Here is a 20,477-nt window from a genome sequence, read left to right as displayed (position 1 = left end):
AACTATACCCAGAAAGAAATTAAAAGAACCGTGACATCCTAATCCTAAACTCTTAGGGTTACAAAAGAGCCTTGCTCATCTGTAAATTTGTTTACAGGGCAATCTGGTTTGAGCCCGAAAGTTTGTAGCCAAAAATATACCTGTCGCCCTTGGATTCAGCAAATTATGTTCTAATACAGTAAGTATTTCAACTTACATCTCCATTTTTGTATGGTAATGAATCAAGACTTTAAAAATAAGAAGCCAAGGTCGGCTCTCTGCCTCTCAACGAACATGGAAACTCCAGAATCCCCAAATGCTAGGCTACAATTGACCGCTTACTGAAAAGCCCGGGCCCTTTGTGAACTGTACAATTCAAAAAATAAAAATAGTTGGGAAAAGAAACCTCAAACCCGATAGGCATCACTCCAAATTCGCCTTGGAAGGAGTCCCCCATGCTCACTCATGCTTCCTCTTAATCTATAAAAGCTCGGCTTGCTTCGGACTGTTCTCAAGGGGCCTGATCTGTTACCATGTCTAATTGGTAATGATGTTCTATCTCCAACCAAACTTGAAGTTGAAAACGGTCTGTTTTCCATCTCTTCAAGTGGGCCAGAACTATACTCCATTGTGATAAAAGAAGAGGCCTGCCCATAAGTTAAGCGTGGGGTGACCCCACCAGCATTCCACCAACTGCTATCGGAAGGGGCAAAATCCCCTTTAAAGTCGGATTCTGGGGCAGAAGACTCCTTTTGACTACAGCAATCCCCACCTGTTTCATCTGTGTCATTGTATATCAACTTCAGAGCCTGCACAACTTCACCCATAAAAGGTCTGTGAGTCACCTCTGGGTGAACACACATGCAAGCAATGGCTGCCACCTTAGCCATGTCGTCAAAATCATATGTTCCAGCCAAGGAAGGATCCACCAACTGTTCTACACCTTCTCTACTGGTAAGTAGAGGCCGCGCCCACGTTACTAGATTTTCCTGTCCCTGAGGTTGAGACATATCCACAGGTTTTCTTCCAGTCAAAAGCTCAAGAAGCACAACTCCAAAACTGTAAACATCACTCTTAACAAGTAGGTGCCCTGTCATAGCATATTCAGGAGCAACGTACCTGCAAATTCACAAACTTCACCTTTAATAATATTTTGAAGAGCAAATCAGCCAGAAAGACGTGGACGTTACAAGATTATCAGTTAAAATAGCAATATTGGGGTTTCGGAGGATATTTAATTTAAGGGATATATTGAGACAGGAGATTTATTTGGTTGAAAAAAAAAAAAGAAAATTTAAAATCTGAGAGATTTCAGAAATTGATGATTAAAAAAATGACATTTCAGATATAAGAAACTGTTAACATTATGTCATCAAGAGTTTTTAAGGATCAGTCCATAAAATTTTCATGAATAACTTTTAATTTATATACAGCTACTCGGGCTAGTCTCACTATCCATTAAATTTGCAGTATGAAATACTTCTTAAGGAAATATAAATGCTATCATATGATAATCATCTAGTTATTTGCATAAAAGACTGGTTACCCAAAAGTTCCCATGACCCGGGTAGAAATGTGCTGGCTTCCTTCAGTTGCTTCCCTAGCTAAACCAAAATCTGAGACCTTTGGGGTGAAGTCATCTTCTAATAGAACATTACTAGCCTTAAAATCTCGGTGAATCACTCGAGGGTTAGAATCTTCATGAAGATAAGCCAACCCTCTAGCTGCTCCAAGGGCAATCTTCAGGCGTCCATCCCAATCAAGAGGTCCTTTCATTTTGTCAACACCTAAACCACCAACAGAAAGACTATATAAAGGAAACTTGGATTAAAGGTCAATCCATTTTAATGAAAATTAGAATCATATAAATAATTTATTAGCATAGCAACATTAGGCGATCTTATCAATATATAAGAATTAACAACAGCTTTTTCTTTTCCTTTTCCTTTACTTTTTTCTGGATAATAGTTAATCAGTAGCTTTCTTAGCATAATGAGAAATATTGAATTGAACAAGCAATCAGTCTAACGGTAATGGACAAAACAGAAAAAAGAAATGGACAAAATTGATAAGAAATAATACCATGCAAGTGTGATTCCACACTTCCATTTGGAACAAGGTCATAGACCAAGCAGCGTATGCGTCCTTCAATACAAATACCAACAAGTTTCACAAGATTGCGGTGGTGCAATCGGCTTAGCATCTCCACTTCTGCAATAAATTCACGGTCTCTATTCTCATTATCTCTTGTAAGTAACTTAACAGCTACCTCACTTCCATCATCCATAACACCACGGTAAACACGTCCAAATCCTCCTTCACCGAGAATCCTCTTTGAACTGAACTTGTTTGTCACTTTCTCAAGCTCAATAAGTGCAAATGTTTTAACTGAGAGAGCACAAGTAGCCATAGCAGACATGAGTGACATTGATGTAGAGCTTGCCATACTGCTTGACAGGATAGAACCAATGCCTGCATTAACATGAAGATCAGATAATCACATATTCCAATTTCTGTCACATCAAAGTAGTTCATACAGACAAAAATGAAATTTAACTAGATTAAACCCTGGCATTAAAGTCAACCAACATATATAATAACATACAGTAAAAATCTGAGGTTTTGTAAACTGCACCTCATCAAGATCATTTATACAGTGCAAGTAATATAAAAGATGGAAGACAAAAAGAAAGTTCTAGGCACACAACTTTTACGTTAACATTTGCCGATATAAGAAACCAAAATAATGGCATCTGCAGATATCCAAACTTCTGAGCTATTCCTCAGGTTAAAGAGAGATTAAAAATTATGGTTCAATTATTGCAGTAACAGAAAATACATAGAGACATATCAGCTGAGGATTGTGTATGTGCCTACACAGAAATAGTGGAAAACTGGTTACCAGCATTGCAACAGACTCTAAATATCAAATATAAAGCTCACTTGCAAACGTACCAGATCTTTTGTTTATCGAGGAAGGATACGCTGGACCAACAGCATTGGATGGTCTTCCAACCTTCCTCCATTTTATAAGGACAGGGATTGCTCCAGCTAAAACCAATAGGAGCACAAAAGCAGATAAAATAATAATGGCAATGATCCTGATGTTCATCTTTTGGTTCTTGTTAACAAAATCAGCTGTAATAGGGAGATCTCCAGCACTTCCAGTTGGACCACTCCCCAAAAAATTCTCATATGGCGGTGAAGCAGGAATTCCTAATAAAATGTTTTTCAAATCACAACCAAGACATAACAACAACATAGTACAACATTCAGTTATTTAAAAAAAGGCAGAGACAACTACCTGGATAACTTATGGATACCGCCTCATATGTTCCAAAAAGAGTTGAGTTTAGAGACACTCTTTTATGCCAAAGTCGGTCATATGTAAGTATTGCTGTTGTATTATCAAACTTCTCTCCAAGTGGAACCAAGTTAATCTCCACCAATGTTCTACCCTGATTTCGAGTATCAGCAGTAGCACCCATTATTTTCACTTGACTTTGTTGCAAATATATGCCTGCAGCAACCTCAATCTCTAGCTCATTCATCACAGGGAAAACAGCATATGGAGCTACAGTTAGAAGAAGTTTGACTTTCATAGGGAACACACAACCACAAGGTGAACCAAAAGGAGTTGCAGTAAGTGGCTCCACACAAATTTGATCGCAACCTAGCAAAGTTTTTATAACCAAAACCACAAAGAATTATCAGAGAAAGATGTGCATAAAGTATTTTAAACAAAGTTAAAAATTCAATGACGTAATACCATGTGATTTCGTAGACACATGTTCAGACTCATTGATTATTCAAACATGCTCCAGTATGGGCAAGAACATATTCAACCCCACCATAATCCCCAAAATTAACAGTAAGTTTTGTAGACACCTCAACTACATTTAAACTAAGTTTTTTGTAGCCAAAAAGAAAACCAAGCCTATGCAGGCCATATCCTCTAGACATTGCTTAAGGCCCATAGGAAGTTACCTTGCTCTGAAGGTGATGCAGCTGCTGCTCGAGGTTTGACATGATGATGATGATGATGACCAAAATGATGATGTCGGGGTACCACATGGTTACTGGGGCTAGCAAGAGGAGCTGCAATGCCAGAGACATCAGCCATATGTCAGCATTAATATAGTGGCAAGGTGTTGGCAATAGATTGCAATAAGTACCTTGGGGAATAGGAGAAGGTGCAGGTGTGATGGTTGCCCCAAAAGAAGGGTTAACATGTTCCTGGGATGATCTTGGTCGAGAAAATAACATGCGCATTGAAATCAGCCTAGCTGCTAGGAGTGGAGCAACCTTATCAGTAAGCCAAGTGCAAGAGCAATAATGCACAGTAGTGAAAGGAAGTTCGAATGCCTTTAAAAGTCATCTTATAAATGATCACAAACATCTATAGCAAATTGGTGAACAACTTGACCTTGTACTTTTTGTCTTCTGTTACATCATGAATTTAGCATAATGGATTGTACATTAGAAAATGTAACAGGAGGATTGAGAAACCTTTTAATAAAATTGACTTAGGAATAATGGGAATTAGGCAAAAAAATAATTATTTCCAGTTAAAGCTTTCTAAAGATGCAATGAGAGGAGAGAAACAGGTGGCAAAAATGCATAAGATGAACTTATCTGACAACTAACACCTTCAAGAATAGAAAGGTAAGAATTTCTCTTCTAAACAAAATACGCAAACATCCTTGTACAAGAATTTTTAAGCTAAAACAATTAGTGGGCAAAGGAAACTATACAACTGTATAACAGAAATCACAAACTTGAGAAAAAGGATAACAGTTTCTAAGCCAGGACATGCCAGCCAATCCATCAACTAGAAGTAGACACCAGATGCCTCTTCGAATAGTTTTCAGTCATTCGTTGTACTGACAATGTAAGTAATGTTTATGAAGACATATGGCTCAGAACAAGTTCAGTGGATTAAAAACATAGTCACTTGGGCTCTTCGGAGTTTGAATGTTAATAGCTAAGGCAACTGAAAAACAAAATTTACTCTAAAGTTCTTTCTCCTTGGAAACCTTCAGTTAACATGATAGCATCATGAATACTAGATCAAGCTCTACGTATTTGTGTATAAATAATAAGTTCTTTCAAGTCTAGACAGAAGGCAAAATCAAAAGAAGAATCTTATTCAGCAGCATTAACACTTTAAAATATATAAATCATTACCGTGGTCAACTGTTGTTTCCATCGCAGACAACTGGTGCACAGATTGTAAAGGAGACAAGAATATTTGCATCCCTGAAAATAAAAATAAAACAAAATGAGTGATGTTAATTTCCTTAATGATATTGGAATTATCATAGTGATAAATGTCAATGCCTTTATTTGAATGCATCATATTACAACAAATTAGTTTATTATGGAAAAGATTTCAAAAGTTCTAGAGTAATTAATTTTGATCGTTTACTCAAATAGGATATACCAAAAAGAAGTTCTACAAACATACTTTAATTCAATATTCAAGGTTCATACTTCCTTTTAATGATCACCCATGACGAAATAAAAGCAATATGTATATAAAACATATTATCAGCTCACTCAAACACAAATTTTTCAGTAAACCAGCATAAAACTAACAGGGAAACGCAATTTCCTCAAGGGGCTAAAATAAAAATCAATTATCTTGACATCTTTTCCCAAATTGCCCAATTCTGTTCAAAGTAGTATATGGAATCAGAAAACAGGAGACTAACCAATGACTCAAAAAGCGAAGCCTTCTTTTCTTTTTTACGTTTTTCTCTTTTCTTTTTTTGGTTTTGGCGAAGGCCGGAGAGTAAGCTAAAGGGAGAACATTATAGTGGGAAATTAAGTAGACATAAGAGAGTCATTCAGCACAAACGGAATACTAACAAGCACAAAAGCCAAAGTCTACTTAGCTTGACAAAGGATGTTGACTTCATTTCCAAGTAAAATTAAAAGCTAACTCGAACAGGATTTTACTCCACTTTCCTTCCGTTTCTACTATTTTCTTAGTATCCAAACAGATAAAAATAAATATATTAAAGAAAAAGTAATTATCCAGAAAGAGTGATACCTAGACAAGAACAAGAGAGAAAGTAAACAAGAAGCAAAGGGAGCAGATTCAGAGCAGGCATCTTCTCTCGTCGAACCAGAGTCCACAACAACCATCGTCAGAAACAGATACCAACTCGGACCACGTAAGCCTCTTCGGAGAGCCACTGGAGGGTCCTAAGATTCCGGTGGACTATTCGCCGCCGTCCAAACTCTCCGTCGCATTCTCCGAGCCAAACAACACACCTCATAACCAAACAAAAATAAATGCACACTCCTCCGCCGCCAAGCGCCAAAAAAAGTAAAAGAAAGGGAACAAAAACCCTAAGAGAGAGAATATTAAGACAATGTGGCTCGGCGAGATTGTAGATCCATGAAATGCGGCAAAGATCTACGGCAACAATGCAGCGAAAATAGCTTTTTCTTTTTCTTTTCCTTCTATTTTTTTTAGATGAAAAAGGGAAAAGAAGATCTACTAGGGAGAGTGAAAAGCAGAGAAAAGGAGAGAGCGATCCTGCAATGAGAGTAGAAATTGAGAGAGTTGAAGAAAGAACCGCATGAGAGAGAGAGTGGGGGTGGGGGAAGGTGGGGATGCTTTATTGCAGGAGTGTGTGTAGCTACAGCAAAAGCAAATACCGCTTCGGGAAATCGATGATGGTTGTCTGGTACGCGCTTTTCTTCGAGAGCGTCGCTATAACGCACCGACGAAAACGACAAAAGCGGGAGCCGTTTGTTGCCGTTACTTGAAAACCGTTTTTCTGTTTTAGAAAACTCCCAAAGTTTGTTTTTTTTTTATTTAATCTAGTGACTAGTGATGTTTATTAAGCTATATTTTTAAAAATAAATTGTAATTAATATATTATTTTTAAATTTTAATTAAAAATAATACAGTAAATTTAATTTTTTTAAAACATAATAAATAATCCTTAACTCCTATATACACAAACTAATCGATTTTTTATCTTAAAAATCAGATGGATGTGATAATATATATGATAAAAATAATAAATACTATATGCTAAGTGTTCAATTTGTACTTATACATTTATTTTCTATCAAAATGATATTTAAAAATAAATTATATTTATTACTTATAATTTTTATAAATACATCAAAATATTTAATTAAATATATATTTTACCTAGTCATATTCATAAAAATGGATAAATACATCCTTAATATTAATTTAGGAAAAAGTTAGGTCCAAACAAAACCTAAAAATACTTCTAATCATATTATCAATGTATATCTTCTAATTAAAAAATTTATTTGAATCTTGTGAAAATCTATATATGTATCACTTGCAAATTTGGATATTTTTAATGCAATTCTTGAAATGGGTAATATGTTAACAACTCAAAGATCAAAGGAAACTAACTGCTACGTGTTAATCTTTTGGTGTATTGATGACTTTTTTTTAATTCTTATTTAGGATTGGTGAGAGTTCCATTATTGTAACCTAATGAGTAAATGATTCCATACAAGCAATAAAGGATTTTACCTATTATATTAATTTGCATCTTTATGGAATTTATGATGATGCAAAAAATAAACTCGTACTTTCAAAGTCTTACCCTAATGGTCATATTTTTTTTTAATTCTTAATTTATTTTTAAAATTTTTATCATATTATTTATTTTATTAAAAAAATTATACACATAAATTTTTTTGAATCCTTAATTTTAAACACAAACTTTAATTATATGTTAATTGATCTAAAAAATAATTAATAATGATTACATTTAAAAAAAATAAAAAGGGTTGGACCAATTTTTTAAATAATTATTATATATTTTTATATAAAAGTGATCATAATTAAAAAATAAAAAATAAAAAATAAATACTTATTATATTTGCTAAATATTTTTTACAAATAGATAGATAAATATCCATATAATATACTTACTATTCAAGATAAAAAATTCTTATATTATAAACATATAATAAGTTATAAATAATAGCATATAAAATTATATTAATATTTTATCCCTCCTCTTTGTGTAATACTAATACAATACTTTTTAATCTCTCTTTTTTTTGTTCGAAAAAAAAAGAAAAAGAAGGGGGCGTGAAAACTGCGAAGTGGATATGGGGAGGGAAAGATCGAAAAACAGAGACGTTGACCAAATTTCAGTTACGCAAGAAAACCCCGTGCCAAGTGCCAACGACGTCGTTAAATCACAATCATAAAACGACAACGCTTTAACCGATCGGAAAACCCCGTGCTCCTTTCTCGTCTCTTCTCTGGAATAATCTGATCTCACAAATTAATGTATTATTATTTTTTTCAACAAAAGCTCTGATCAGTACGGCACCATTCGCGTCCGACAAACCGCTGCTAGAAGAAAAAAATCTCTTCAACTCTTGCCTTCTGTTTTTGTCTTCCTCTACGCCGTTTATTGCTCTCGTCACAGCCGCTCCTTTCCTTTCTCTCACTTCTCTGTGCGTACAACTTTCTCTCTTCCCTTCTTTTTACTATTTGAATTATAACTTTAGCCTTTTCCTTTTAAATTCTTTTATTATTACCATTTTATGCGTGCTTTAATGATTTTTTTTAATATTGTATTGTTGTGAGTTTTTGGGTTTTGGATTGTGAGATTCATTAGGAGTTTTTAAGGTTGTTTGTTTAACTGAATGAATTTGTTAGGCTTCTTTCCTAAATTGGTTGTTTTTATTCCTGTGAATCATTGACTTCACTGGTAAATTCTAAAATTTGTTGGGTTCTTTGTCTTTTGTTTATGGAAGCACTTCCTTTTCTAAAAGTTCCATTTATAAGCTTGCTAAAGTATTTGCTTCATTGCTTATTAATTTTAGTTTTCCTCTTTTTTTAAAAAAATTTTGTTAGGCAAATTTTGAGTATGTTTATTAATGAGGTTTATTCCTCTATACTAAGCATTGATTTGGCATGTGGGTTACTGTTATATAGCTTCCTCTGTTTGGTTTTTAACTCTTTGTGCCTGTTCAATGATCTTGTCAAGTTCTTTTTTTACAGGGATTTGAGACTTTTTTGGATGATTTGCCGTTTAATTGGATTGCATATGATATAGGAACCTGATGGCAATTGGAAGTAATGGGCTTCTTTGATGGTAGAAGGCAAGAGGGTTCATAGAAACGGTTTAAGATTTCACCAAACAACTCATCAATGGAGAATTTGCCTACCTCGTTAGGCTCCAAAGGTTTAATAAATAAGAATGAATTTGTAAGAGTTATAATTCAATGCTTATACTCGTTTGGGTACAAAAATTCTGCTTCTTGTTTGGAATTAGAGTCCGGTATGAGGTACAAATCTCTAGATTTTGATTTGTTGGAATCCCAAATCCTCAGTGGAGATTGGGATAATTGTGTTGATACCGTGAACAAAATGAAGGATTTGAAAGATGATACACGATCTTCAGTTTTATTTCTTGTGTTCAAGCAGTGTTTTTTGGAGTATTTGAATCGTGGGGATGATTCCTTGGCTTTGTCGGTTTTGCAAAAACAGGTTCCCACCTTACACATGAGCAAGGAAAAGGTTCACAAATTGGCTTATAGTATACTCTCATTGAAAGAGATGGAGTTGGGTAAGCTAGATGAAGACATTATTTGTGAACTGCGAAAAAAGTTAGTGATAGAGCTAGGGAAACAGCTCCCTCCGCATATTCTACTGCCTGAGGGACGGTTAGAACATCTGGTTGAAACTATTGTAACAGCCCAAATTGATTCATGTAAGTACCAGTACCACAATTCACAGGATGTAGTCTCGCTTTATGGGGATCACTGTTGTGGCAGAGATCAGATACCTACAGAAACAGTTCAGGTGTGCTTCTTGTTGCAGTTAATACTGTTATTTCTACAATAAATCATAAGTGTTATTTACTGTTTCAAGGAATGAAAAAAAGAAAAGAAAAAAGAGAGGATACAAAGTGATGAACACAACATTTCCATTTGGATATTTAATATGGTATTTTCTATTTTTTTATCTTGCATTGTTGAATGCCAAGCATTGGCTTGCTCATCACATTTAGCGTGTTTAATTTTTTATCAGCCGTGTATTTATGTATTAGATAAGGTGCCATGGTGTATGTTATTTGCTGACGATATAGTCTTAGTTGCTAAAACTTGTGATGCCCTTAATCCGAAATTAGAATTATGGAGGAGTACATTGGAGTCTCAAGGTTTTAAATTGAGTAAATCTAAAACTGAATATATGGAATGCAAGTTTAGTAGTCACAAGGAAGTGGGTACTAGTGTGATTAAGTTGGATGGTGAGGGAGTATCAAAGAGTAGCCAGTCTTGATATTTGGGATCAATTATTCAGAGTGATACTAAGATAGAAGCAGATGTCAAACATAGGATTCAAGTAGGATGGGTGAGGTGGTGAAGTGCGCTGGGTGTATTTTGTGATCGCAACATGCCTTTAAAGTTAAAAGCAAAGTTATATAAAACAACTGTAGGGCTTGCATTATTATATGGAGCTGAGTGTTGGGCTATTAAGAAACAACATGAGAAGAAAATGAACATAGCGGAGATGATGATGCTTAGATGGATGTGTGGTAAGACGAGAAGAGACAAAATCAGAAATGAAGAGATTTGAGAAAAATTAGGGTTAGTCTGAATTGAAGAGAAAATGAGAGAGGGCCATTTGCAATGGTTTGGACATGTGAAACATAGGCCTAGCTATGCACCAGTTAGGATATTTGAGTCTCTAGATCTAAGAGAGATCAAAACATCTAGAGGTAAACCATGAAAGATATGGATGCAAATAATAAAGAACAAAATGAACAAAATGATGGTTAAGGAATTAGATAAAAAGGTGGTTGTTAATAGAAATGGGTGGCATAAGAAGATTTAAACTATAACCTAACTTGATTCTCTTATTTGGTTTTTCTTACAGCCGACCCCAGAATATGGGATATAAGGCTTAGTGTGTTGTTGTTGTTGTTGTATAATGGTGCGACACAAATCTCTGTTTTGGTGGAACAAATGCTAGGGGTCAAAATCCTAAATATTAAAATGAGGGGACTTCAACTGACGTAATTTCAGTTTGTTGCATCCATTGAATGCTACTTTTTCCTTTGAACCTATTCTATGAGTAGATGATTTAGAGATTAGCTTTAGAGTATGATGTATTCTTCATTAAATATCTTATAGTTACAAAACAACCTTGATTCATCTTATGATAAAACATGAGGTAGTGAATGAAATTTAAATTTCTTATTCATAACTTGTTTATTTTTCTAAAAAATGATCTTTTCAATCTGAATCCGCATATCAAGGCCATATTTACTTGTATTCAATGAAAGCCAAAGGCTTAGTGTGGTGCAAAAAGTTTGTTAAGATTGTCCTTTATCATTTTGAACCACATAAGAAATTTAAAATTTATTTTATGGTATGCTGGAGCAACAGAGGGAAACCAAACAGAGCATAATTTTGCAATATGAACCATATAGGTGACTTGCATAGTGGAAATGCTTAGTTGTGGTGTTGTTGACTTCTTGTCATCATTGTTCTTGTTGCATACCAGAGCTACGGGAATAACTTTGCACTCATGAAGGGAGTCAAAGCAATGTCTCTCTATGGTTCTAGAGTTTCAAATTATGGTTGCTGGTGGCAGAGCAAGAAAACCAATGAGCTATGCAACACCATGAAATTAGAAATTCAAATCAACCTTTGATAAAAAGCTTAAAGAAAATATATGTTGTTCGGTAGTTTTTTGACAATAATGACTTCAGTGTGGTGCCTTTCACTAAACTATCTTCAAAATTCTCATTTTAAAACCTGATATACAGGCTATACACCAATTTTTTTTTTTTAATGGGAGTGCAAAGTTGTTTATGATCTTTATTCTAGATGATTTCTCCCACTTTAAGATAAGAATATTTAACAAGTGTTCTTTTCCATTTTTGCTGATCTATACATGAGAAACACGCAATTTTTTGAGTTTCCTCTTTCAACTGCCTGATTATGTCTTGTTATTGTGAATGTTTAAGGTGTATTGTAGCCCCTTTTGTTTCCTATGACTGCAGATTTTGACTGAACATAGCAATGAAGTTTGGTTCGTACAATTTTCTAATAATGGAGATTACTTAGCCTCTTCGTCAAGTGACTGCACAGCTATCATATGGGAGGTACAACTTCTTTCTTTTTGCATATATGCATATGGAGAGTTCTTAAACAGTTTTTTATTAATATGTTTGTGTGCATGCATTTGGGTCTCCACTGCTTTATCTAGAAGATTTGGAATCTTGTTTTTGTTGTAACATTTTGCAATGATATGATACAATAGAATAGCATGATAGGAGCTACATATAGTGGCTCAACTAGGGGTGCATCTAACTCTTTTAATGTCTCCTTGTCCCAGTTTTTTTTGGGTTGGGAGGGGGTTGCAAATAAGGTCTAGTTTGTTGTTATTCTAAAAACTGAAACAAACAAGAAATTACCATTTTTTGTGTATGTTTGCAAGGAGTTCATTACTGAATGTCTTTGTTCCAAATTTGAATTAAATGAAAGGGACATATCAGTTTCATATTGTTGATGTTCTCTTTCTCATACCATGCTCGGCTTTGTTTTCAGTTCTTTAAAATTGAGTCAATTTGTTTTGTTTCATTTTTCCCTCAAAAGCAAACTTCCCTCTTCTAAGACATGTGATTCTATTACTTGAAGCGGCTATTACTGCTAACCATGGATGCCTGGATTTGATGTTCTACACCAGATATTAGTCCTAACTTAAGTTCAAGCAGAGCAGGCAGGCCATAAGTATAGCATGCTTTTTGGTTCTTTTAAATGGGCGAAAAGGACCTTGTTTTCTTGTTGAATACTTAATTGTCATCATAATGATCTTGAATACCTATTTAAATTTTATATTATATTCTATGGGTACCTGAATTTGTGGTCTTGTTCTGTGAGTTACTTTTTTGAAGCATTTGACATGATTTGTTTTTCTCTCCCTAAATTTCTTAGGTTATGGATAATGGTAAGCTGATGATGAAACACACGCTCAGAAGTCATCAGAAACCTGTATCCTTTGTGGCTTGGAGCCCTGATGATACAATGTTGCTCACATGTGGAAACTCAGAAGTTCTCAAGCTTTGGGATGTAGAAACAGGTACTTGCAAACATACATTCGGGGGTCATGGCTTCACCGTCAGCTCATGTGCTTGGTTTCCCGACTCAAAGCGAATTGTTTGTGGCAGTTCTGACCCTGAAAAGGGCATTTGCATGTGGGACTGTGATGGGAATGAGATAAAAGCATGGAGGGGCATGAGGATGCCCAAGGTTTTGGATCTTGCTGTTACATCAGATGGGGAAAACCTAATCAGTGCATTCTCTGACAAAGAAATTCGGATATTAAATTTGAGGACGAATGCTGAGCAAGTAATCTTAGAGGAGCATTCAATCACATCTCTTTCAGTTTCCATAGACAGTAAGACCTTTATAGTCAACCTAAATAGTCAAGAGATTCATTTGCGGGATGTTGCTGGAAAATGGGAAAAACCTTTGAAGTACACAGGCCACAAGCAAAACAAGTATGTCATACGGTCCTGCTTTGGTGGGGTCAATAGTATGTTTATTGCCAGTGGCAGTGAGAATACACAGGTATCCTTATATGGCTATATATTAAACATTGTAGTTTATGTTTGCCCAGTCACATATTTGTTGTTGTTGTGCCTTTTTTCTAATCACTAAGATTTAGTAATCATTTTTGGCATTCTGGGCAGCCAGATGGTAACCAATTAGGTCCAATAACATCTTCCTTCCACCTCTTCATCTTAAGCTAACATGCTGAAACTTATATGCGTCCAGCATCTGTAATTTGTGAGAGGATTGGTATGCTACTTGTGGGGTCCTCCACCACCCATTTGCCCTTTGCATAGATCAGTCCTGCTTTCTGTACTCAGGTGGTCCAGATCTCATTCTTCGGTTGATGAGGTCAAGGGCAGGAGAAGAATCCTCCTTGTATAAATTGATTTTGCCAATCGTAAGGAGCCTTTTTTTTGGGTTGTGTGGAAAAAGTGTCATTTTGTTGTTTGTCTCATGCAGATGCAGATGTGAACCTAGACAAACTTGTTCATTCATTGCTTACAGAATTTTTGGAGAAGCGCATTAAATCTATCATGCAATCTTGGGCTCTTGGCAGGTATACATCTGGAATCGACGAAGCTCTACACCACTTGAAGTGTTATCGGGCCATTCAATGACTGTGAACAGTGTCAGCTGGAACCCCAAAAGGCCTCTAATGTTAGCATCGGCAAGTGATGATCATACAATCCGTATATGGGGACCAAGCCAAACCAATAAGATCCAACTAGAGAGTACTCTCACTTGAACAGAACAGTAATATAATTCAGGCCTTGTCTATAGCAACAGCCCTTCTCTTCCATTTGTTATTCATCAGTATAAATTAGCATAAAAATTTGTTAGCCCATTTTGTTTGCCACATCTCCAGTTTTGATGTTTTTTTTTTTTTTTTTTGTAAATATTTATACCATTTTGTTTTGTTTTTCAACTCTTTTTTGCATCTGTCAATTTTTTTGACATGATCTAACATAGTCACATAGATTGGTGCTGTTCACTACTAATATTTCAGTATTTAATGGACTTACCTATGATAGTCAATCAGTGCAGACATTTTGTTCTTTTATTCATAAATTTGGTATTCTAATTTTGGGTTTTGGTAGGTTTTCTTGATATATAAAAAGTTATTATAATTTATGATCAAATGAAGGAAACAAAGAATAGTTTTAGAATTCATAGTCATATGTATGGAAGGAACAGATTAAAATCATAATTAAGGGAAATGAAGAGAATAGTTTTCCCTTTTTTTTTTGTGTCTAAAGGAAAAAATTAATATATTTATAGATTGTGCATGTGTTGTTCCATGTACTTAATTATTTATTGATTTTATAAGTATATATTTCATGGATTTACTTTTATTCATTGAAGAAATTTGATTGAAGAAAATGTGATACAACTTGAGCAATAGGTAAGGGTGGAATAAAAATAATAAATTTTGCAATAAAAGGAATTTTATTTTATTTATTATTTCTGTTTAACTTCACTGAAATTATCTGTAAGGACAAACACAAGGGGATTCGTTGTGATACGGTCCTCATCCTAGACCACTTGGATTAACAAATAGGAAAAAAAATCAAAATAAGAACGCTATTATTGGTGCAATAATAATAAAATTTTTGTTATTGATGCAATACCCTTAGGCTTTTGGGGTTACCAAAACAAATTTGGTGTATAAGATAATTGATAAAATAAAATGATATTTTATTTGTATTTAAAAAATAAAATAAAATTATAAAAAAATTAATCATCTTTTTGATTTAGAGTAGGATAATTTAATATTCTTAAAATAAAATTATTATTTTAAATTTATAAAATTGAAATTACATATTTTATTATATTTTTAAAAATTATATCAATAATTTAAATTATATAAAATTTAAGAAAATATAATTTTGATTAAAAAGATAGTTTACTGTATTTTTTTATTAAAAATGTAATTTTAAAAAATTAACATTTAAGATTTATATTTATCAAATATTATTTTTAAACATAAATATAAAAATTAATTAAATTAAGTTTCAAACTCGTTATTATCATTTTTAATACCTTTATCGTTCTATTTAACCCTATATAATTTAATAAGTTGAGTTATAGGTATAATCGGGTCAAAGTTAATAAAAACATTTAAGAAATTAATTATTAAAAAAAGAAAAAGGTAGGTGTAACAACAACTATGTCCCATTGCCTTTTTTTCTCCCTTCGTCGAGTTGGAAGGAGAATGATCAGTATTGTTTTAACTTATAAAATCACTTTCTCTTCTTAAAAGTTTCTTAAATAATTTCTTAATTCACCGCTTTCCCTCCCACACTTTTAACTTTTAGACGAAACCCATTGCCAGTGAGGTTTTCAGTATCACTGTCTATTTCTGATAACCTTATAGTTATTTACATTTACATGACGATTTTATATGCTTTTGCTTGGGCTTTTCTTATTGGCTACCAACCCTAGAGAGGTTGGTACGAAATTTATCGGAGCGCATATTTTTGCTAAGGGCACCTTTTTTAAAACTTGCAAGAAGTTCCAAGTAGAAAATATATATTTTTTCACTTTCCAGTCAAAAGAGGAGTGTCTAAATCATTTTCCTAAAAAAATAAGGTATTGTAATTTGTTTTCTTTATAATTTCATCATGATATAAAGAAAAAAATCAATGGTTGACTGGTCAAACCAGACATTACATTTAAAGCTGATTTAAAGACTAAAAAAGATAGGGTTAGTTTGAATGGGGAAAGCATTGACTAATTGTTTCCCTTTCCTTTGACCAAATCATCCATTGCATAACCCAAAAAACCCAAAAAATAGTACTAAAAGGGGCAACAAAAGCAACCATAGCTTAAAAATAAATAAATAAATAAATTCAAAACAACCCAAGAAAGAAAAAGAAGAGAGGAATTAATTTCTACTAGTAGTAATTGATATAAATGAATAATAATTTTAAAAGAATTAGTGGAAATAAGAAATTAGTGAAGATATGGAATAACAATGATTGATACTACTGACAAGAAGAAGAAGAAGAAGAAGAAGAAGCAGAAGAAGATGATGATGGTGGTGGTGGTGGTGGTGGTGGTGGTGGTGGTGGTGGAGAAGGTGAAGAAGACTCGAATTTGTAGTGTTTATCGACAGCAACAGAAACATCCCAAGTGCAACTGATACCCTTTGGGATGATGACAAGATCTCCTGCACCAAACTCTACAAACTCTGATGATGATGAACCTTTTGGGTATGCCCTCACTTTCCCTTTCAGCAAATAACATGTTTCCTCGGCATCAAACTTCAGCTGGTACTTCCCAGGAGAGCAACCCCATCTATTATATATACCCCAAAAAATACCATTTAAATCACAGACTCGCAGTCTAAAAATAATAAACTACTATATATGCATGAATATTATACAAAAAGAGAGAGAGAGAGAGAAACATGAACATAGAAAAGCTTACTTGGGCCAACACTTGATGTTAAGCTCTAAGAGTTTTGACTCTGAAGGGTTCCTTTCGACAACAATTCCAAGGTTATTATCAGCCATATATGAATATATGAAGCAATAGTTTTTTTCTTCTTTTTGTTTTTTTTTTTTTTGTTACTGTAATCAAGATTTGCTGTACAGGGGAAGGGGATTTGGAAGAAAGTGAGGAATAAGTATGTTTTTATATTTCGTTGTGACAGGGCTGTGAAAGGATAAGATCGATGACTTGGTTTATATAGGGAAACAGCAGGCAATGAAAGGGGAGGAGTGAGGAGGGAGGATTTTGGTTTTGGATAGGCAGAGGGCAGCATGCCTTGTTCACCCTTCAGTATTAATATTTGACTTTATTGCCATCCTTGCCTATTTCATTTTCATAACAAAAAATAAGTTAAACAGACCATCTTTGCCTTTCCTCACTCCGCTGCCACTTCTATTGAAAGAAAAGGTGATCATTTCACACCGCCAAAAAAAAGAAATAAAAAATAATTGCAGTCCAACTTATTCTTTGATTTGCCAATTTTAACTTAATTTTGGATTTTTAATTCTTGAATCCCAAATTTTGAAACTTCAATATTTGGTCAAAAATTTTTATTTTAATGGTAAAAAAAATCTAAAAATTTTGATGTTTCAAATTCAATTTTTTATGTGTAAATTTAATCCAATTTTATATTAAATTTATTAATTTATTAATTTACTTATTTACTTTATTTCCCACATGAATTAGAATATTACCCCATTTGCTCATGGATAGTTTTTTTAAAATATTTATAAAAATTTTAAAAAATCATAACAGTAATAATTTATTATTAATACTTATATTAATTTTTATTTTTATTAAAAGATAAAATAATTATTTTATAATATTAGATAAATATCATCCATATATCTCAAAAGGGATTTAAATTATACATAAAAAATAAAACATACGTATAGATAGAAAGATAGATGTAATGTTTAATTATTATTATATTTTTTATAAAAAAATAATAATTGAGCTAATTTTAATATATCGTCTAATTAAATTAGTTTTCTTATATATTTTTCTTCCTTTTTAATTATTCCTTTATGGAAAAAATTAAATTAGATAAAAAAATATGAGGTCACGAATCACGATTTGAGCTACATTCTGAACTTTCATGCATGTTTAAATCGCTTCCAAAAACGGTAATGACAAATTTTTCATTTTCATGAATAGCTTTCACGTTGATGACATGGTAGAAGGTGATTGGATATGGGTAATCAAAAGATACAAGTTTTTAAAAAAGCAATGGCAGGTGATTAGTATCCTGGTCAAAGGGTTGACTAAATAGATGACAGGGTGACACTTGGCATCAGATAATTGGGTTGCAGAAAAATCACTGTTTGACTAATGGGTACCACGGTCTTGAAGATACCGACATGCCGAGGCTCAACCTTTTTTGGGTTTTTTTTTTTCTTTCTTTTTTTCAATCTTTCGCTTCATCTCCGGACGTGTTTATCCTCTTTCCTGGACACTACCGATGTCGCACGTGCAAAGATTATTCTATAAAATATTTTATATGCTTCTTCTTTTGATGAAATAAATAAATATCTAATATAAATAGCAAAATTTTTTGGCTAAATCTCAAATTTTGGGAAATTTTTTATAATTATTTATTTTTTTCTGTATTTTTTTAGAAATTACTCTTTATGATTTATATTAATTTTTGTTGCACTTTATTTATTTGTTTTTTATATTAAAATTTTGGTATTCAAATATCAAATTAATTCTTTTTCTTTGGCAAAAAAATATCAAATTAATTCAATTAAATATTTTCATTTGAGCGTTGCACTTATTTAATAAATTCTCATTCAAGTTAAAAATTATGATTAACTTTTAATCTGTCATTTAAAGTTTATGATTTAAGATTTAGAATTTATAAACAAATTTGATTGTTTTATTTTATAAAAAAATATTAATTTATATTCGACCAATTAATAACATCTTTAATTAAATTATTAATTTTCCTTTTATACATATGTTCTTTGTCTTTAACCTTTTTTTTTTTCCTAATCTCCAATACAAAGGTAAAAATGTTTCGTAAAAAATGAATTTTTTTTTTATATTTTTATCTCACTTTTCTTTTATAAATAATTAAAAATAAAAAGCACTTTTTGATTATGCATCTGTTACTTTCCTACTAGTCCACAACAATGGCATGTGAGGCATGCGTTGGGTTCGTATAAACTCGTAATTTAATGTAGTTTTTATATCAACATCATGGTTTAGTCTATGATTAGCCAAGAAATCAAATGAGACATATCACTTTCAAGTTGCGGCCATAATTTTGATTCGAGGGTATTGGATATGTTTGTCATCAAATTACATAATAATTCTATTCAAACTTTCTAATTCCACCTTTAATCGCGGAGTAAACAATAATTATGTCACTTTTATATTGAAGATTTGGAATTCAAAATTAATTTAATTAAAAAATAATTATTATAAAAAATGTTTTTATCGAGGATTTCATTTTTTTTATTATAAATATGGATGTGCACAATCATGCTTAAATACTTTTATAGAATTACATGTTTGCTGACGTTTATAAAATTAATTTAAAATATTATTGTAAAGAACTTTTGACAATTTCAACTTTTTCTTTGTTGTCTCTTTGATTAATGGCATGAACATGCACCGTTCTATGATTAGCTGTTACATTAATTAATATTTTTTAAGGAAATGTTTGATTCAAATACAATTTTATCAACATACTACCAATATTAAATGGTCAATGCTTATGTCCTATTTTTTTTTTTAAATTTTAAATATACATAATTTATTCATTGATGACGATAGAAAAAATAAAAACATGTAAAATTTGATCGAGTTTGATTTTTAGTTAAATTTTTAAAATAAAATAAAATTTAAACAAATTTAGTATTTATGTACAACTTCATCAAAAAAACCAAATCAAAAGTGAAATTGAAGGAACTTGCAAGCATTCCCTTCCTTCTTTTATTTTATTTTTTCATTTTAATTATGTAATGAATCATATATTTGGAAGAAAAAGTTAAAAACATACAATCAAATAACTTTAATTGTTACTCTGGTTTAATGTTTTCAAATTAAAATAAAAAAAATACATAAATATTCTTTTTTATATTTTATTTATTTGATTTTTTTATTAAATTAATATTATTTGATTGGTAACACTAAATTCAAACAAACATTTAAAAAACAATATAAATGTTAATAGGGGTCAGATTTTTGAAGGTGCCGGGCCACGATAAAGCCAACCCATAGTAATTCCCAAAGATTATGAATAGAACTTGGACTTTTTGCCCATGTAAGTCTTGTTGCAGCCCGTCCTTTTTCTTTTTTTTTTTTTTATTTAAGAAACTAAAAAAAGACACATGGAAAATGATAGAAAAAATGAAATTATATGTGTGAACACTTAATTATTTTATTTTTAAATATTTTTTCCATCT

At 32.5% G+C, this 20,477-nt stretch overlaps 3 protein-coding genes across 9 annotated transcripts; 1 reads left to right on the top strand and 2 right to left on the bottom strand.

The window, feature by feature from the left end:
• Positions 1-121: 121 nt before the first annotated feature.
• LOC111305360 (receptor-like serine/threonine-protein kinase ALE2) lies at positions 122-6,662 on the bottom strand. Of its 3 annotated transcripts, none has more exons than XM_022902829.2 (9): positions 6,035-6,662; positions 5,167-5,238; positions 4,155-4,265; positions 3,967-4,077; positions 3,284-3,652; positions 2,935-3,195; positions 2,062-2,451; positions 1,526-1,766; positions 122-1,098 (listed from the first exon to the last, which is right to left on the bottom strand). In XM_022902829.2, the coding sequence occupies exons 1-9, from the start codon at positions 6,093-6,095 to the stop codon at positions 387-389; spliced, it is 2,328 nt and encodes a 775-aa protein (XP_022758564.2). In that variant the 5' UTR covers positions 6,096-6,662; the 3' UTR covers positions 122-386. The 3 variants fall into 3 exon arrangements, with proteins under 3 accessions (XP_022758564.2, XP_022758563.2, XP_022758567.2); XM_022902828.2 differs by having other exon boundaries at positions 4,155-4,268; positions 6,035-6,571; XM_022902832.2 differs by lacking the exon at positions 2,935-3,195 and having other exon boundaries at positions 4,155-4,268; positions 6,035-6,571.
• Positions 6,663-8,001: 1,339 nt separating this feature from the next.
• LOC111305359 (transducin family protein / WD-40 repeat family protein) lies at positions 8,002-14,600 on the top strand. 5 transcript variants are annotated; one of them, XR_016331271.1, is made up of 6 exons: positions 8,002-8,454; positions 9,005-9,808; positions 12,018-12,119; positions 12,952-13,587; positions 13,795-13,969; positions 14,129-14,270. XR_016331271.1 is itself a non-coding variant. In XM_022902826.2 (6 exons), the coding sequence occupies exons 2-6, from the start codon at positions 9,155-9,157 to the stop codon at positions 14,315-14,317; spliced, it is 1,299 nt and encodes a 432-aa protein (XP_022758561.1). In that variant the 5' UTR covers positions 8,007-8,454; positions 9,005-9,154; the 3' UTR covers positions 14,318-14,600. The 5 variants fall into 5 exon arrangements, 4 of the variants coding, with proteins under 4 accessions (XP_022758560.2, XP_022758558.2, XP_022758561.1 ...); XM_022902826.2 differs by lacking the exon at positions 13,795-13,969 and having other exon boundaries at positions 8,007-8,454; positions 9,005-9,211; positions 9,494-9,808; positions 14,129-14,600; XM_022902827.2 differs by lacking the exon at positions 13,795-13,969 and having other exon boundaries at positions 8,008-8,454; positions 9,005-9,188; positions 9,494-9,808; positions 14,129-14,600.
• Positions 14,601-16,440: 1,840 nt separating this feature from the next.
• On the bottom strand, positions 16,441-17,233 carry LOC111306144 (uncharacterized). Its single transcript, XM_022904049.2, has 2 exons — positions 17,002-17,233; positions 16,441-16,869 (listed from the first exon to the last, which is right to left on the bottom strand). The coding sequence occupies exons 1-2, from the start codon at positions 17,085-17,087 to the stop codon at positions 16,557-16,559; spliced, it is 399 nt and encodes a 132-aa protein (XP_022759784.2). The 5' UTR covers positions 17,088-17,233; the 3' UTR covers positions 16,441-16,556.
• Positions 17,234-20,477: the final 3,244 nt, after the last annotated feature.

Source organism: Durio zibethinus, chromosome 21 (genome assembly GCF_047325235.1).
Source record: "Durio zibethinus cultivar Kanyao isolate XHJ-2024 chromosome 21, ASM4732523v1, whole genome shotgun sequence".
NCBI lineage: Eukaryota > Viridiplantae > Streptophyta > Magnoliopsida > Malvales > Malvaceae > Durio > Durio zibethinus.
Note: the sequence above shows the minus strand (reverse complement) of the source record. Positions and strands in the feature narration are given on the sequence as shown.

Coding starts and splice junctions, on each gene's coding strand:
- LOC111305360 (XM_022902828.2), bottom strand. CDS start 6,095: ATGCCTGCTCTGAATCTGCTCCCTTTGCTTCTTGTTTACTTTCTCTCT. Junction 3,196..3,283: donor GGTATCCATAAGTTATCCAG/GTAGTTGTCTCT, acceptor ACATTTTATTAG/GAATTCCTGCTTCACCGCCA. Junction 2,452..2,934: donor CTCGATAAACAAAAGATCTG/GTACGTTTGCAA, acceptor ATGTTAATGCAG/GCATTGGTTCTATCCTGTCA.
- LOC111305359 (XM_022902823.2), top strand. CDS start 9,155: ATGGAGAATTTGCCTACCTCGTTAGGCTCCAAAGGTTTAATAAATAAG. Junction 9,809..12,017: donor TACCTACAGAAACAGTTCAG/GTGTGCTTCTTG, acceptor CTATGACTGCAG/ATTTTGACTGAACATAGCAA. Junction 13,588..14,128: donor GTGGCAGTGAGAATACACAG/GTATCCTTATAT, acceptor GGCTCTTGGCAG/GTATACATCTGGAATCGACG.
- LOC111306144 (XM_022904049.2), bottom strand. CDS start 17,087: ATGGCTGATAATAACCTTGGAATTGTTGTCGAAAGGAACCCTTCAGAG. Junction 16,870..17,001: donor AACATCAAGTGTTGGCCCAA/GTAAGCTTTTCT, acceptor TATATATAATAG/ATGGGGTTGCTCTCCTGGGA.